General features: G+C 38.1%; 1 protein-coding gene across 1 annotated transcript in view; it reads right to left on the minus strand.

The window, feature by feature from the left end:
* FCHO2 (FCH and mu domain containing endocytic adaptor 2) overlaps positions 1 to 16,432 on the minus strand; it is a gene marked incomplete at both ends in the record, with an annotated part of 107,976 nt that overhangs the window by 47,183 nt on the left and 44,361 nt on the right. The window contains 3 exons of the mRNA XM_084232941.1: positions 1,085 to 1,129; positions 13,588 to 13,684; positions 14,395 to 14,493. Of these exons, the coding sequence (XP_084089067.1) occupies positions 1,085 to 1,129; positions 13,588 to 13,684; positions 14,395 to 14,493 (241 nt within the window). The remainder of the gene's footprint in view (positions 1 to 1,084; positions 1,130 to 13,587; positions 13,685 to 14,394; positions 14,494 to 16,432) is intronic.

Genomic DNA, 16,432 nt, shown 5'->3' on the forward strand with positions numbered 1-16,432 from the left:
CATACATGACAAATTATTTCTCAAGTTAGTCATGCTATTAATTACTGATGGCATTCAGCACTTAAAGCTTGACAGCTTACTCTGAGAACTAGTGCACATGTAAGCTAAGATCTCATCTTACAGATGAGGAAACTCAATTATTTCGTTGCTATTATTAACTCCATATTACACAGCAAGTAAACACTACAACCAGGATTAGAATCCAGACGTCTTAGAATAATACACTTGCTTTCATGCAAAGTAACTCCCTGAACCATATTATCTGACTAGCATATTTTTTCAATCAAACACATTTTTATTCTCATTGAGTATTATTCATTATCCATATTACACAATAAGGAATGCTGATGTACAGAGAAGTTAATTATTGCTGTCAAACAGTAACTATAAGAAGCCTACGTCCAAGAGCTGCAGACATATCCAAAAAATGATCTATGTACAATAGCAAATCACTTCTCCAAATTCTTGCACAGGTCTTAGAAAAATATAGAACTGCTTTCAAATTACTACTAGTAGCTCACAAAGTGAGGTATATAAAATATGACAAAAATAGCAAGTATAGTTTGGGTTCCATACTATAAAAAACATCGATCTAGATGGGAAGGGTTGTGTCCTCTTACTACAGGTCAAACCAATTTGGAATGATGTAGTAACATTAACATTGATGTATTACCTCATCAATTACTAAAAAGTATGCAGAATAAGCATACATTAATGTATGCTTATAATGTATGTATGTAATTGGACTTTTCATATTTTCGACACTAGAATGCCAATGGAGATGTCAGTGGAGAAAATAATCTCAAGGTATATTTGAAAACAAATACATATTATATTTAATATTTTAGAATATATATTTTAACATGCTAATAGTCCTTTCAGTAAACCTACTGTATATTTATCAAATTACAAAAAATAGGTGCAGGCAAAAAAAAAAAATAGGTGCAGGTTTTAAATAAACGACCTTCAGATCTTTTACCTTCCTCCACAGTAATGTTGCAACTCATCTATAGCTGAGTTCTTTATTTGTTCAGTAAACAGAAGATATTAGCTAATTGTCACATATTACAACTAGTCAAGTTACCTTCAACTGCACTAGCAGGATCACATTCTTCAAATTCAATAAGACCTAAAAAAAAAAAATACATAAATATGAACAAGGGATAGTTAAAAAAAACAAGTAATATGATCTGAAGAGTTATGAACCTAAACCTATACAGTGTTTAAAATCAATGTTATCTTATACATCTCAGAAACATCTTTAAAGACTCATCCCCCACAGCAAAGAAAATGAAAGAAAAGCTAAACAGCTGGGACTCCATCAAACTGAAAAACTTCTGTACAGCAAGAGAGACAATAACCAGCACGTGGGGGGGGGGGGTGTGGGGAGAAGCAAATATTGTTTAAAAATGAACAGCGATGTAAAAAAAAAAAATTAAAAAAAAAAAAAAAAAAAGAGGGCCTCCCTGGTGGTGCAAGGGGTTTTAAGCCCTGCACTATGAAGCAATCCGCAGAGTTCCATCCCAGGCCGGACAGGGAGCAACTCACAAAGCGAGGCAGACCTCTCCTGTCTCGCCCACTCCTCCCCTCAGCAGTGTATTTCGTCAATTTGCCTGTTCTGTTCCCCACTCTGTCTCTGGTGAATCCTCTCAACTCTCACCCTTCCCCCCCAAACCCCCCCATCTCTGGCCTGTACCCAAGCTCTTGTATGCATAAACAAATAAATCTAAAAGAAGAACAAAAGAAAAAGAGAGAGACAATAACCAAGATGAAGAGACACCCTAGAGATTGGGAAAAATATTTGCATTCCACACAACTGATGAGGGACTAATATCAAAGATCTACAAAGAGCTTACACAACTCAGCAACAACAAAATGAAGAATCCAGTCAAAAAATGGGCAGAACTTGGGGCCTCCTTCATGGCGCAGGGGTTAAAGACAGTGCTATCAAGCTATCCCCAGCCACTGCAGCATGAATTCCATTCCCGGCCAGCCAGGGAGCAACCCACCTGGTGCAGCAGACCTCTCCTGCCTGGCCTGCTGCTTCCCTCTACAGTGTATTTCAGTAGATGTGCCTGTTCTGCTCCCCACTCTCTCTGGTGAATCCCCTCACTACCACCCCCCACCACCATCACTGCTGCACCTCTGGTCTACACCCCAGTTCTTGTATGCATAAATAAATCTTTTTTAAAAAATTGGCAGAAAAGCTAAAAAGACACTTCTCAAAAAAGGAAATGCAGATGGCCACAGGTACATGAAACAATGCTCAATATCACTTATAATCAGGGAAATAAAAATCAAAACCACAATGAGTATCACCTCACACTAGTAAGAATGGCCCACATTAAAAAAAAATAATAACAACAACAACAAATGCTGGCGAGGATGTGGAGAAAAAGGAACCCTTTTACACTGCTGGTGGGAATACTGCTTCAACCATTATGAAGGTGTGTGGAAGACCCTCAAACTACTAAAAATGGATCTACCATATGACCCAGCAATTTTATTCCTAGGAATCTACCCAAAGGACACAAAAACATTAATTCAAAAGGAAACCTGCACTTCTATGTCCATTGCAGCACTATTTATAATAGCTAAGATATGGAAACAACCTAAATGCCCAAAACCAGATGACTGGATCAAGAAGATGTGTGTATATATATATATATATATATATATATATATATATATATATATCTCAATGGAATACTATTCAGCAATCAGAAAAAGATAAATTCATGCCATTCACAGTAACATGGATGGAGCTGGAAGGGATTATGCTCAATGAAATAAGTCAAAAGGAAAAAGAAAAATATCGATGGCTTCCCTTGTAGGAAGTATATAGGGAAACCAAACAAGGAATGGGGCAGGGAGAAGAAAACCAATAGATTGGAGACATACAGCAGGGAAGGGGGAAGGTGAGGGATCAGAAGGGGAGGGAAGAGCACAAGAGACTATGGTGACAGTTCATGGGTGACTTGTGGTGGGAATTTTATAGGGGTTCACTTGAGAGAAGAAATCAAACACTGCACAAAAATAAACAATGATGTAAAATACATATTTATATTTAAAAGTTAAAATAAAAAATCAATGGTACTTTAAAAAATTAAAAATATGATAAAGTGGATATCAGTTGGAAAACAAAATCGCCTTGAAATGACAAATCTGTTGAGACTAGCTTTAAAAACCAAATTATTTAGGTAGTAAAGAAAATAGCAAAGCATGAATTACACTTCTGTTGCAAAAGCCCCAAAATTTTATGTTCCATTAAATTGTGATTTTAGTTCTGTTTTGTAACATGTAAATCTATGCAAATCCAGCAATTTTTGTGAAATAATTTCATTAGTGATTGGTACAACCCGCTATATCAAAAAATTGAAAAATAAAACTTGAAGAAGGGAGAACAGGATTTCATTCCTGGTTCTTCTGAGACAATGAGTTTATATGCAAATTTGTGATCAGAGTTCTCAATTGAACATTCTATTATTGAAGAACACAATTGATGAATTAAAAAGATTTCTTCATAAGTAGGAGTATCTAAAAATACTGGCTAATAATATTCTTCCCCCAAATTTAAGATTTATTTCTTCAGTTTCAGATTCCATTCAAGAAGAGTAGATTAACATTTACAGATAAGCAAAGTAACTAACAGTCTTAAAAATGAGTTCATAAACAAGGTCCTAATCAATTAATTAGCAAACATGGTATAAATTCATTTAAGGTCGTTAGAAGCCTCTACATATGTGAAAAGAGTAAAAGCATCCCTTAACATTATAAAAATCAATCCCTTCAGGACCTCCCCAGTGGCGCAGCAGGTTGAGCACCACCCTGTGAAGCTGTCCGCAGCCTCTGCAGCGCAGGTTCGATGCCAGGGAGATTCCCACATGGCGTGGCAGACCTCTCCTACCTTGCCCACTGCTCCCCTCAGCAGTGCTTTTGGTCTGTCTGCCTGTTCTGCTCCCTACTCTCTCTGGTGAATTCTCTCACCTTCCCACACCTCTGACAGCACCCCAGTTCTTGTATAAATAAATAAATCTTAAAAAAAAAAACCATTTTTAAAAAAAGCAATCCCTTCAAACAAAATTCTACATTTTTCCCCTCTAACACCTGTTTCCTATACCAGACATATATATATATCTTCACTGTCTTTCTCTATATCACTTGCAGGTATCCTCTTAAAAAATCCATAAAATTCATTTGAAATGAGAAAATATCAGATAACAAACTATTCAAAATGATAACTTTGAAATATAAAATGTCAAATCCTTTTAAATTATAAAATACAAACTAATTTTAAACTGAGTATCATTCACACAGTAAGCTTTTCATTAGATAAAAATACTAAGTTTCTGGTATAATAAAACTAAAAATACTCTTTAAAAAATTAAGTCACGGGCCTCCCCGGTGGCGCAGCGGTTGAGCGCTGGGTTGCGAAGCTGCCTGCAGCCTCTGCAGCCCGTTCGATCCCCGGCTGCTCCCCGGCCACCGGAGGAGGGTCCCACATGGCGAGCAGATCTCTCCTGCCGCCCGCTGCTCCCCTCAGCAGTGTACTTCGGTCCTTCTGCCTGCTCTGCTCCCTGCTCTGGCTCTGGTGAATTCTCTCACCCTCCCGCACTTCTGACTGTACCCAGTGCATGTATAAACCAAACAAACAAACAAATAATAAATAAATAAATAAATAAGTAAGTAAATAAATAAGACATGCCTCTAGAAAATTAAAAAAAAAAAATTAAGTCACACATAAAAAAGATTTGTCAAATGGCATACATTCAACATATGTTTCACATGTAAAAGCTTTCTGTTCCTGGCTCAGCGCCAACTGATAGTTCAACTACCAATGCACTTTCTAACTCTCCCCCTCCCTTGTAGTATGTCACTAATGAGCTGTTTCACAAGTAGAAAATTTATTCAACATTCCCTTCAAATGAATCCACAGACCTTCATTATACTATGTAATCATAAAACAAGTTGATTTTTTTTTTTTGAGAGTAACAAAGCCAAAGAGATCAGAAAGAATTGTTTGCTACAACTGGAATTTCAACTGTTTTACACTCAATTCTTTTGTCAAAACAAGTAACTGCCCATAGCACTTAGAGTTTATGCTGGGCTACAGGGCAATTTAATTTGTACAAAAGCAAGTAAGACCATTTTGGCTTTTTCCCAGATGCATCATGAGTTCATTAGAGGCAGAAGAAATTAAAGCAGACCCCAACGAGGTCAAGAATCCAAGCATAACAATTCTTACATATGATACTTTAATCATCAAGTAGGAATAAATCATTGGTAGCAAAAAGAAAAAGTCAACAACTTAAAGAATTTACCCAAGTCTAATTTGGGTCAAAACTTCTAAAAAATGTTACAAGAGGAAATACAATTCATTTAATTCCACAAATATTTTATGAAATGAGGCAGAATATTTTAAAAAATGTAAAATAATCAATATTGCCCATGTTTTGGAATCCATTTTAAATCTCAGACTTTCAACCTGGCAAATTTACAACTTTGGCTAGTTAAAAACTGGCCTCAAAACTCAAAAAATCTGGGGTACTCAAATCAAGTATAGCCTTCACATACCCAACTAAACACATAGGACTCTTAGTTACAATCAATCAAAGTAAAGCACACAAACATGCCCAGATCCCAAAGTCTAATGAAAAGAATGGTGATAATGAAAGGGATGGGGTGGATATGGGAAGGAAAGAGGTGACTCCTAACAATGGGAGTCTGACTATTTTCAAGTTTGCTCCTGGGCCTGTGGAATGCAACACAGCCACATTCCTAAGTGCCTCAGGTTGAACCAGGCAAGTTAAGATGAAAAGAACATCAACCTCCAGCTTGCAGTGGTATGCAAAGGGCATGGAGACTCATGTTTTGGTTTTGCCACTTGCTTGTTGGCTGATTTCCTTAAACTATTATTTTTGAACTGTGGTCATGTTGTTTTTACAAACGATATAGGGGGATAACAGTAACACCTTTGGCCATAATTTACTTTTTCGTTCTCTACATATATCTATAAATATGCAGTCTTTTACTTTTTTCACTTGGTAAATCATTTGAAAATAAGTTGCAACATCAGTATTACTTTACTGAAAGAGTATTTTAATAAAGAATTTGTAGAAACAATTACCTCAATCCAGTAGTTCCAAATTCCAAATCCCAACTCCTAGTTGAATTTCTATGATCAATGTATCACGAATCAGAATCACCTACGGGGCTTGTAATATCACAAATTGCTGGGCCCCATCCTCAGAGTGCTCCATTCTGAAAGTCTAGGTTGGCGCTCAATAATTCTCATTTTTTAAAAGATGTATTTATTTATGCATACAAGAACTGGGGTACAGGCCAGAGGTGGTGGTGGTGGTGACTGGATTCACCAGAGACAGAGCGTGGAGTAGAACAGGCAGAATGACTGAAATACACTGCTGACGGGAGCAGCGGGCAAGGTCTGCTGCATCATGTGGGTAGCTCCCGGATCCAGTCCAATGTATGTATGAAGAGTTCCCAAAAATCAAGCAATTCTGACACCAAAAGAGTATCCAAAAATTCAACTCAATTCTAACACTATCTACCCAGAGTCATCATCAGATTCCACTCACAGGCCATTTGCAAGCCCAGGCTATTATGAGTGCTTGACGAACTAGTTATGTAAATCAGAGGTTCCCAGGTTGAATTAATTTGCTAGAATTGCTAAAAGAATTCAGGAAACCTGTTTACTTGCTAGATCACTGACTTATTACAAAGAATATAACTCATGAACAGTCAGATAGAAGAGATGCATAGGGTAAAGTATGGGGGGAAAGGCATGGAGTTTTCATATCTTCTCCAAATCTGCACAGAAGCTCTCTGGAGTCCCTCCTTTTGGTTGTTTATGGAAGCTTGATTATTTGAGAGTGGTTGATTATATCATTGACCACTAGCAACAAGACTCCATCCCTAGCCTCTCTCCCTTCTAGGGCAGGAGTCCCCATTATTCCTGTTGGTTTCTTTGGCAACAGCCTCCAATTTTTTCCAAAAGTGCTTCTTCATTAACCTATCCAGAGACACCTTTAACACTCAAAACTTAGGAAATTCCCATATTTGGGGGAGCTGTGAGCAAAGAACTGTGAATAAAGGGCCTCCCCTGGTGGCACAGGCTGTTAAGAGCAGCGCTGTGAAGCTGTCCCCGGCCTCTGCGGCGCCGGTTCGATCCTCAACTGCTCCCCGGCCACCGGAGGAGGGTCCCACGTGGCGCGCAGACTTCTCCTGCCGCCCGCTGCTCCCCTCAGCAGTGTACTTCCGTCCTTCTGCCTGTTCTGCTCCCTGCTCTGGCTCTGGTGAATTCTCTCACCCTCCCGCGCTTCTGACTGTACCCAGTGCTTGTATAAATAACAAATAAATAAATAAATCTTTTTAAAAAAATCCTTTAGTTCATTAATCCCATATAATCACATGCAAATTTTGATGATTTTTCTGAGAAACACAAAATTTTCCTCATTGCAATTGGTCCCCAGACTAATTTTTTTAAAAAGATTTATTTATTTATGCATACAAGAGCTGGGGTGCAGGCCAGAGATGCAGGGGCGGTGAGAGGATTCACCAGAGACAGAGTGGGAAGAGAACAGGCAGACTGACTGAAATACACTGCTGAGGGGAGCAGCGGGCGAGACAAGAGAGGTCTGCCTCGCCATGTGGGTTCCTCCCTGGCAGGCCGGGGATCAAACTGATGCTGCTGAGGCTGTGGACTGCTTCACAGTGCGGTGCTTTAACCCCTTGCACCACCAGGGAGGCCCAGCCCAGACTCATTTCTTCAGGTGCCCATAATCTGGAAGAGCTATAACTATACACACCCATAGGAAGTCAACCAAAGAATATTTATTCCTTCCACTCCACCCCACACCTTTTTTTAAAAATTAGTTCTAGGACCAGTTTTTTTAATCACCTCTATACACAATGACAATAGTCATTCTGAAATAGTCACTTAATTTTGGGTTTGGTAATTCTAGTAAAGCCCAGGTCATCACTATTCCATTCTTGACTGACCTCTTACCTTCTAGTTATAGGATTTCCTACAGATCTTAGTACATCTAGAGGCAAAATTAAATTTATAAAGAGAAAATATTAATTAGTAGATGCCTATTTAACAGGACTATATTAACTTTTTCTTTTGTTTCTTTTTTTTCTTTTTTTTTTTTTTTTTTTGCGTAGAAGAACTGGGGTGTAAGCCAGCAGTGCAGGAGGTGAGAGGATTCACCAGGGACAGAGTAGGGAGCAGAACAGACATATTTTCTGAGATACACTGCTAAGGGGTGCAGTGAGGAAGACAGGAGAGGTCTGCTATGCCATATGTGGCTTAGCTCTGTGATATATGGGTCAGCTCCCTGGCCACGGATCAAACTCAGGCCTTAGTGGTGACAGCACCCAGCCTTAACTCCTAGGCCACCAGGGAGGCCCCTATTAACTTTTTAAAGTAACATTTATTAAATACTCAGTAATTTACATTATGTCAAGTAAACCTCACAACAAGCACATGATGTTAAGTACTATTATTATCCCCACTTTACACATGAGGATATGAAGCATAAATGTCTCACTGCTAGTAAAAAGCAGGCCACAAACTACAGGGAGAAGTATGTGCTATATCACACATAAGAAAATAAACATAATTTACATCCAGAATTTTAAAAGTCAAGGAAAGAATCTAGAGACAATTTCTGATATAGAACTATTTTAAATACCCAAAAGAAGAGAATTTATAAAATTGCATATATGGAGGTTTTGTTGTGTGTTTTTTTTCCCCATAGAGAATGTATGAGTAAGTGAGTACATAGGACATTATTATGAGTAAGGGTTTAGCAATCCCTGTAAGCTGACCTAGCAAAATTTCTGAGAAGTGATGAACTTTAGTTCACCTGCAGTCCATACTGAAAGATACAAGTAACTAGTGGCATGCATATATAGGTATATATATACATATTTGATAAGTTTCAATATGTCTCTGTGTTAAGCGAACTGGTTTGGATTAGATTATTTTAAGGTTCCCTTATGCAATAAAATCCCATGATTATAAAACAGACTGAATTATGTAACTTCCCTCTAGTTTTATTTAATTATAAAGTAAACCCTTGTTTCCTAAACTGAATTAGCTTATTTAAATATTAATAACATGCTAAGTCCTACACCTGAAACATATACACAAACTACCCCAGTTCTACAGTTGTATTTTTAGGTTTGGTCTCTATGAACTTTGTACACAGATACCACAAAGTCCTACAGTAATTATTTGTGTCTACCCAGAAAATATTTCCAAATACTTCTTTAAGATACATATCCTGCGACTCTATGTATTGGGCATATGACCTATTTCACCAATAAAAAATATTTTACAACGTAAACACAATGATTAATTCAAAAGGAAGCACACAAAAATTTCCCCCAAAATTATTATGTTAATTTTAGGGAGAAAGAAGTTTTTTCTACTGGGGTCCTAAACCAAACCGATAGGCCTGGCATTGTTGATGCTTTCCTTCCTTCCCCACAATGGTAAAAAAGGCTACAGCAGAAGCTTAAGCTTATCTCAAGTAGAGATAAGCAGAAACAAGAAAAAAGAGTGAAACATTCCTGTGATGACACCCATTTGGTCCCTGACTCCATTCCAATCCTTCAAGATTATAAAAGACAGGGCATCCCTGGTGGCGCAAAGGATTAAGACGCAACCTAGGAAGCTATCGGCAGCCACTGAAGCATGAGTTCAATCCCCAGCCAGGGAGAAACCCAAATGGCGCAGCAGACCTCTCCTGACTTGCCTGCTGCTCCCCTCAGCAGTGTATTTCAGTCAATCTGCCTGTTCTCTTCTCAACTCTGTCTCTGGTGAATCCTCTCACCCTCGGCACCTCTGGCCTGTACCCCAGCTCTTGTATGCACAAATAAAAATAAATCTTTTAAAAAAAAGATTATAAAAGACAATACATAATCTTCTTACTTAGAGCTAGTTAAAATAGGCTTTCTGACATTTGCAAACAAGAACCCCTATTAAACTAAGCCAGAGATGACAGTTTTCAATTTGCATGCCAACTGTCAATATTGCCAGGGACTGCCTACAGCAATGTGATGAGAGGGACTCTGAAGAGAGGCCTCCAATGGACAAAGAAAGCAATAATTTACTAACAATATCTAATGCCATCAGTAAAAGCAGACACACACCATATACTTGTCAGTCTTGGGCTGAGCAATGTCTTTGGAAATGACACTGGCATATAAGCAAAGGAACAGTAAAAAGTCCTGGAAACTGGCAGAGTTTGCAGTTACATAAGGAAAGACAGATTCAGTATCACTAAAAAATGACAATCAAAATAATGTGGTTTCATTTCTATCTTTTGTTTCAATTATTCCCTGGTTTAATACTTTAAGGAAATAATAATTCAATTAAAGCTGATTACCTGTGCTTTTCTTTCTGCTTCAATATACTCTGGATTATTCATAACTCAGGGGGAAAAAAGATAGTTTATGAATTTAGGTCTCATTTCAGTTCAAGTGCCCTAGTTCTAAGGTGTTATTTTAAATTGAAAATTTTATTGAGGGCCTCCCTTGGTGGCGCAGCAGTTGAGCGCTGGGCTGCGAAGCTGCGGTTCGATCCGGTTCGATCCCCGGCCACCGGCAAGGGTCCCACAGGGCATGCAGACCTCTCCTGCCGTGCCCGCTGCTCCCCTCAGCAGTGTATTTCATCAGTCTGCCTGTTCTGCTCCCCGCTCTGTCTCTGGTGAACTCTCTCACCCTCCCACGCTTCTGACTGTACCCAGTGCTTGTATAAATAAAATAAATGAATCTTAAAGAAAGAAAAGAAAATTTTATTGAGATAATTGTAGATTTACAAAAAATTGTTTTTAAAAATACAGGGAGAGGGCCTCCCCAGTGGCGCAGTGGTTGAGCGCTGGGTTGCGAAGCTGCCCGCAGCCTCTGCAGCGCCGGTTCGATCCCAGGCCAACGGCGAGGGTCCCACATGGTGCGCAGACCTCTCCTGCCACGCCCGCTGCTCCCCTCAGCAGTGTACTTCAGTCCTTCTGACTGTTCTGCTCCCTGCTCTGGCTCTGGTGAATTCTCTCACCCTCCCGCGCTTCTGACTGTACCCAATGCTTGTATAAATAAATAAATAAATAAATCTTAAAAAAAAACAAAACAGGGAGATTCTTCATATACTTTGCCCAGTTTCCTATACTAATATTTTGCAAAGCTACAGTATAATGTCACAGCCAGGATACTGATAATGACACAATGTATTAGACTTTTTTAGATTTCTATCAGTACTTTTAAATGCTCTATTTAAAAATTCTATTTGTTGGGGCCTCCCTGGTGGTGCAGGCGGTTAAGCGCAGTGCTATGAAGCTGTCCACAGGCTCTGCAGTGTGGGTTCGATCACAGCTGGCTGGAGAGATACCCACATGGAGCAGAAGACCTCTGCCTTGCCCACTGCTCCCCTCAGCAGTGCATTTATTTCAGTCAGTCTGCCTGTTCTGTTCCTGCTCTGTCTCTGGTGAATCCTGTCACCCTCCCGGACATCTGGCCTGTACCCCGGTTCTTGTACGCATGAATAAATAAATCTTTAAAAAAATTCTATTTGTTCCCCCAATTTTTTTATACCCAAAAGGGCTGATTTATTATAAAAGGAGAGAGAAGAGTAAAGGACACTTGCATAGACACAAACAGGCAGAAAGCGATGCCCCCGAAAGGGATAGGTTTGTTAAAAGAGGGACCTGCATAGTCCCAGGAGGACAGCCTTGGGAGGAGAGCTGCTCTGTGGCTTTGTGAAAGGAGAAGGTTGATGAAGAGAAACACCTACATAATCATAGCAGCACATAGCTGCTGCCCCAAATTTTTTTTACCCAATCTCATAATTTACAATTTAATCTCTTTGTAAAGAAATTTAGGCTTTGCGCCATTCTATAGTCATGGATCTCAAGGTACTCATTCTTTCCACAAATGTAAAATTATTCAGTTATACTTTAATTTCTCTAAAGTATGGGGCACTGGTTCAAGAATTCAGCTTTTCTATGTACTAGCACAGGCAATCATTTAACATCTCAATATTTCCCACATCTGTAAAATGGGAATAATAGTACCTATTGAAAGAGTTATTAAAGATCAAAGTATACGTGCAAATTGGTTGACACAGTACAATGCACAGAGTAAGGGCTCACTAAACTATGAACACAATTAGTAACTATTTGATCACCACGGCTTTCCTAACAACAATCCATCCATTTCAATCTCTTTAACATCCTAATTATATATCCATTATATACCATTATATACCCTTTTTTTCAATGAAATCTATACTGTCTATACACAGTATAGTCAAAGATCAAACTTTTCTTCACCAATGCACAATTTAAGACAGACAGCAACAATGCCCACCACCACCACCGAAAAAAAAGGATAAAATTGTTTGGCATTTTTGATAGAAGTAACAGGGATGGAAAAGTGCAAAGAGAACACCAAACAACTGAATCAATAAGATTTGAAATGTGGGATGAAAAAAGTGAAGATGACTGTGGTTTCAAGTCATAATTCCATGAACTATATAGAAGAAAAATGGCTTCCAGACCGCTACAAATCATGTATTCATTTTCATGAATTCTAAACTATAACTTTAACATCTCTAACAAAGTGAATTATTTTTACTTGTAAAGCGAAACAAGTACCTTGCAAGAACAAGAAATATGGAAGACTATAGATGTGCTGAGCTGGGGAAGGGATTAGGCTACTTATTACATTTCATGTATCATAACGTGCTTATTAAAGCTAAGATTCAGGGCCTCTCCTGGTGGCACAGCGGTTGAGCGCTGGGCTGCGAAGCTGCCTGCAGCCTCTGCAGCGCCGGTTCAATCCCCAGCCACTGGCGCGAGGGTCCCACATGGCGCAACAGAGCCCTCCTGCCGCACCCGCTGCTCCCCTCAGCAGTGTATTTCATCAAGTCTGCCTGTTCTGTTCCCCACTCTGGCTCTGGTGAATTCTCTCACCCTCCTGCGCTTCTGACTGTACCCAGTGCTTATATAAATAAATAATCTTTTTTTTTTTTTTAAAAAAGGTAACATTCAGTATACCTATAATCATTTGTTCATAAAATAGAAATCAGGATTTCAGTATTCACTTGTTCACTGGTGAATCCCCAGTGTCTAAAACAGTGCTGAAATAGTGTTAACACTCAATATATTTGTTAAATACATATGTGAAAGAACATCATTACATGTTAAGAAGGGTTCTATGTTGACCTCATTCCTCTGAGGGCTCAGTATTCTCTCCACTTTTTCTCTTATTAAAATGGCCCTCTGTAGCTAACTCTACTCTCAAAGATATAAACAAATTGCAATATACTAATTTAGTAAAGGTTATAATAACCAACTCACTTATACTAAATTATTAAGCTCTAGAGGTCAAAACAAAAATCATCAACAGATCATCAGACACAAAGTAAATGCATGAGATTTTATACAGATTTTTAGGTATTCCTCAACCATCACTTTGCAGTTTTGGAATTTAAAGGCAAATACACTAAGTACATGTGTTGCTGGATGGGAAATCTGATAAGTTTCCTTGCAGAGTTCATCATCTTACCAGGTCTTTCTTTCCCAGTGCCTTTTGACTCAGCAAATTTCTGTATCAAGCTTTCAACTGTAGTATTAGCCATGTTATTTATAAATTCTTCATGAACCTATTAAGATGAGATAAAGACAATTTTTTCTTTTTCCATAAATATTCTTACTATATTTCAAACAAATCTCCTATAAGAAACTAAAATTCATTACATCAAAATATGTGTATTTTGATTCAGAGTCTTTTACAACTTTCTATTTACCTAATTTATAATATTACAAAGCTCTGCTGCTTAATTTACAATGTTAGCAGATTTATGACTACCATCTACTGTTTACATGAGCCCTAGTATTTGGCCTCACAGTCTCAGCATCAAAGTGATTTCCTATTCCCATTTTTAAATCTTTTAGAGAAATAACTCTTATGAGAAATATAATGTATACAGGCAATAAAAAGTTTTAGCTTTTTAGTAATAAATTAGTATTTCAATACACCCCAAACTGTCTCTATTAAACCTTGTATTTTTGGAAAATTTCTAAGTACAAGTTCAAGAAAGCTACTAAAGCTACTGTTCCAAATTTAAAAATAGTGTAACTTTACCAAAGAAATTTTCAAGAATGGGTATCTTCAGAATTCTAACATAAAGACTGACATCACTGATTTTAAAATTTAAATTATTAGTATTCAGTGAAATGTTCTTTCTATTTAATACATGTTAAGTACAAATTCTTTCTCTGAAAAAAATCAGTATTATGAGTTTTGAATTTTTTAGAGTCATAAGTAAACATAAAATTTTCACGAATCAGCTCAATGAAAGTAAAATTTTACCTGGCCTATTTGCAAATGAATTTCCTTTATAGCATTTGACAAGGATTCTATAATTTCCTTTATATGAATGAGATGAGTTTCTTCAATATCTTGAAATTTCTGGGTAGCAAATATAAAAAGTTACACATATATACACATACACATTCTGAAATCAAAGTCATCTCAAATATAGCTAACCAAACTTAGCAAGTTACCATTATTACATAATGTTTATTTTACATAATGCTTAACAATGTTTCTAGACAAATGCTCCTAGACATAGTGAAACATAAGTGTAAGAAGTTAGGTTTTTGCACTATGTGATATGCACATCAAAGACATCTTTACAGACACATCACCCAAAGCAGTGATAGTGAAGGCAAAGATCAACAGCTGGGACTACATCAAATTAAAGAGCTTCTGCACAGCAAAAGAGACAATAACAAAAACAAAGAGAAACCCCACCGACTGGGAGAACATTTTTGCACACAACACTAATGATAAGGGACTGATCACAAAAATCTGCAAAGAGCTGATGAGACTCAACAGAAACAAAGAAAATAATCCAGTCAAAAAATGGGCAGAAGAGCTAAAAAGAAACTTCTCTGAAGAGGAAATGCAAATGGCCAACAGGCATATGAAAAAATGTTCAACATCACTTGTCATCAGGGAAATGCAAATCAAAGCTACCATGAGATATCGTCTTACACGAGTGAGAATGGCACATATTAAAAAAACTAGCAACAACAAATGTTGGCGAGGATGTGGAGAAAAAGGAACTCTCCTGCACTGTTGGTGGGAGTGCAAACTGGTCCAGCCACTACAGAGAGCTGTGTGGAGATTTCTGGACTTACTAAACATCAAGCTTCCATATGATCCAGCAATTCCACTCCTAGGTATTTACCCAAAGGACACAGAAACATCAATTCCAAAGAACACCTGTACCCCTATGTTTATAGCAGCACTGTTTGCACTAGCTTAGCTTTGGAAACAACCCAAATGCCCAAAAATAGATGACTGGATCAAGAAGATGTGGTACATATACACCATGGAATATTACTCAGCATTCAAAAAAGATAAACACATGCAATTTGCAGCAACATGGATGGCGCTGGAAGGGATCATGCTCAGCGAAATAAGCCAGAAAGAAAGAGAAAAATACCGGATGGTATCGCTCATAGCAGGAATCTAGAAAACTTAAATAAGGGACCAGGAAAATGAAGAACTTTAAGAAAGTGAAAATCAAAATCAACAAAAAACTATGAACCAGAGACACTCTATGGTGGGGTGGGGGCGGGGAGGGGAGGGATTGGGGTCAAAATAAGGGGGTTGCAATTGTATGGGGAACATAAAAATAAAATTTATTTAAAAAAAAAGAAGTTAGGTTTTTGTAACACTGAGATACCAACCTTATACCAGTAAGAATGGCATATATCAAAAAAACAAGCAATAACAAATGTTTGTGAGGATGTGGTGAAAAAGGAACTCTCCTACAATTGCTGGTGGGAGTGCAAACTGGTCCAACCACTATGGAAAGCTGCCTGGAGGTTCCTCAGTCTACTAAAAAGGGAGCTACCATACGATTCAGCAATTCCACTACTAGGGATCTACCCAATGGACACAAAAACATTGATTCAAAAGAGCACCTGTACACCTATGTTTATTGCAGCACTATTTACAATAGGTAAAACCTGGAAACAACCCAAATGCCCAAAAATAGATGACTGGATCAAGAAGATGTGGTATATATACACAATGGAATATTATTCAGCCATCAAAAAAAGATAAACTCATGCCATTCGCAGCAACGTGGATGGAGCTAAAAGGAAGTATGCTCAGTGAAATAAGCCAGAAGGAAAAAAAAAATATCGGATGGTTTCACTTATAACAGGAATATAAGACATCAATGTAAAAAATATAACAGTACAAAACACAACAAAGCAAAAACAGACAATTATAAACCAGAGACATACTGCAGGGGAGGAAGAAGGAGAGAGATGAGAGGGAGGGAGGGAGGCGCACAGAGGACTGTGGTGATGGTGCCTGGGTGCCTTGGGGA

Source organism: Talpa europaea, assembly GCF_964194135.1.
Source record: "Talpa europaea genome assembly, chromosome: 5".
NCBI classification, from domain to species: Eukaryota; Metazoa; Chordata; class Mammalia; order Eulipotyphla; family Talpidae; genus Talpa; species Talpa europaea.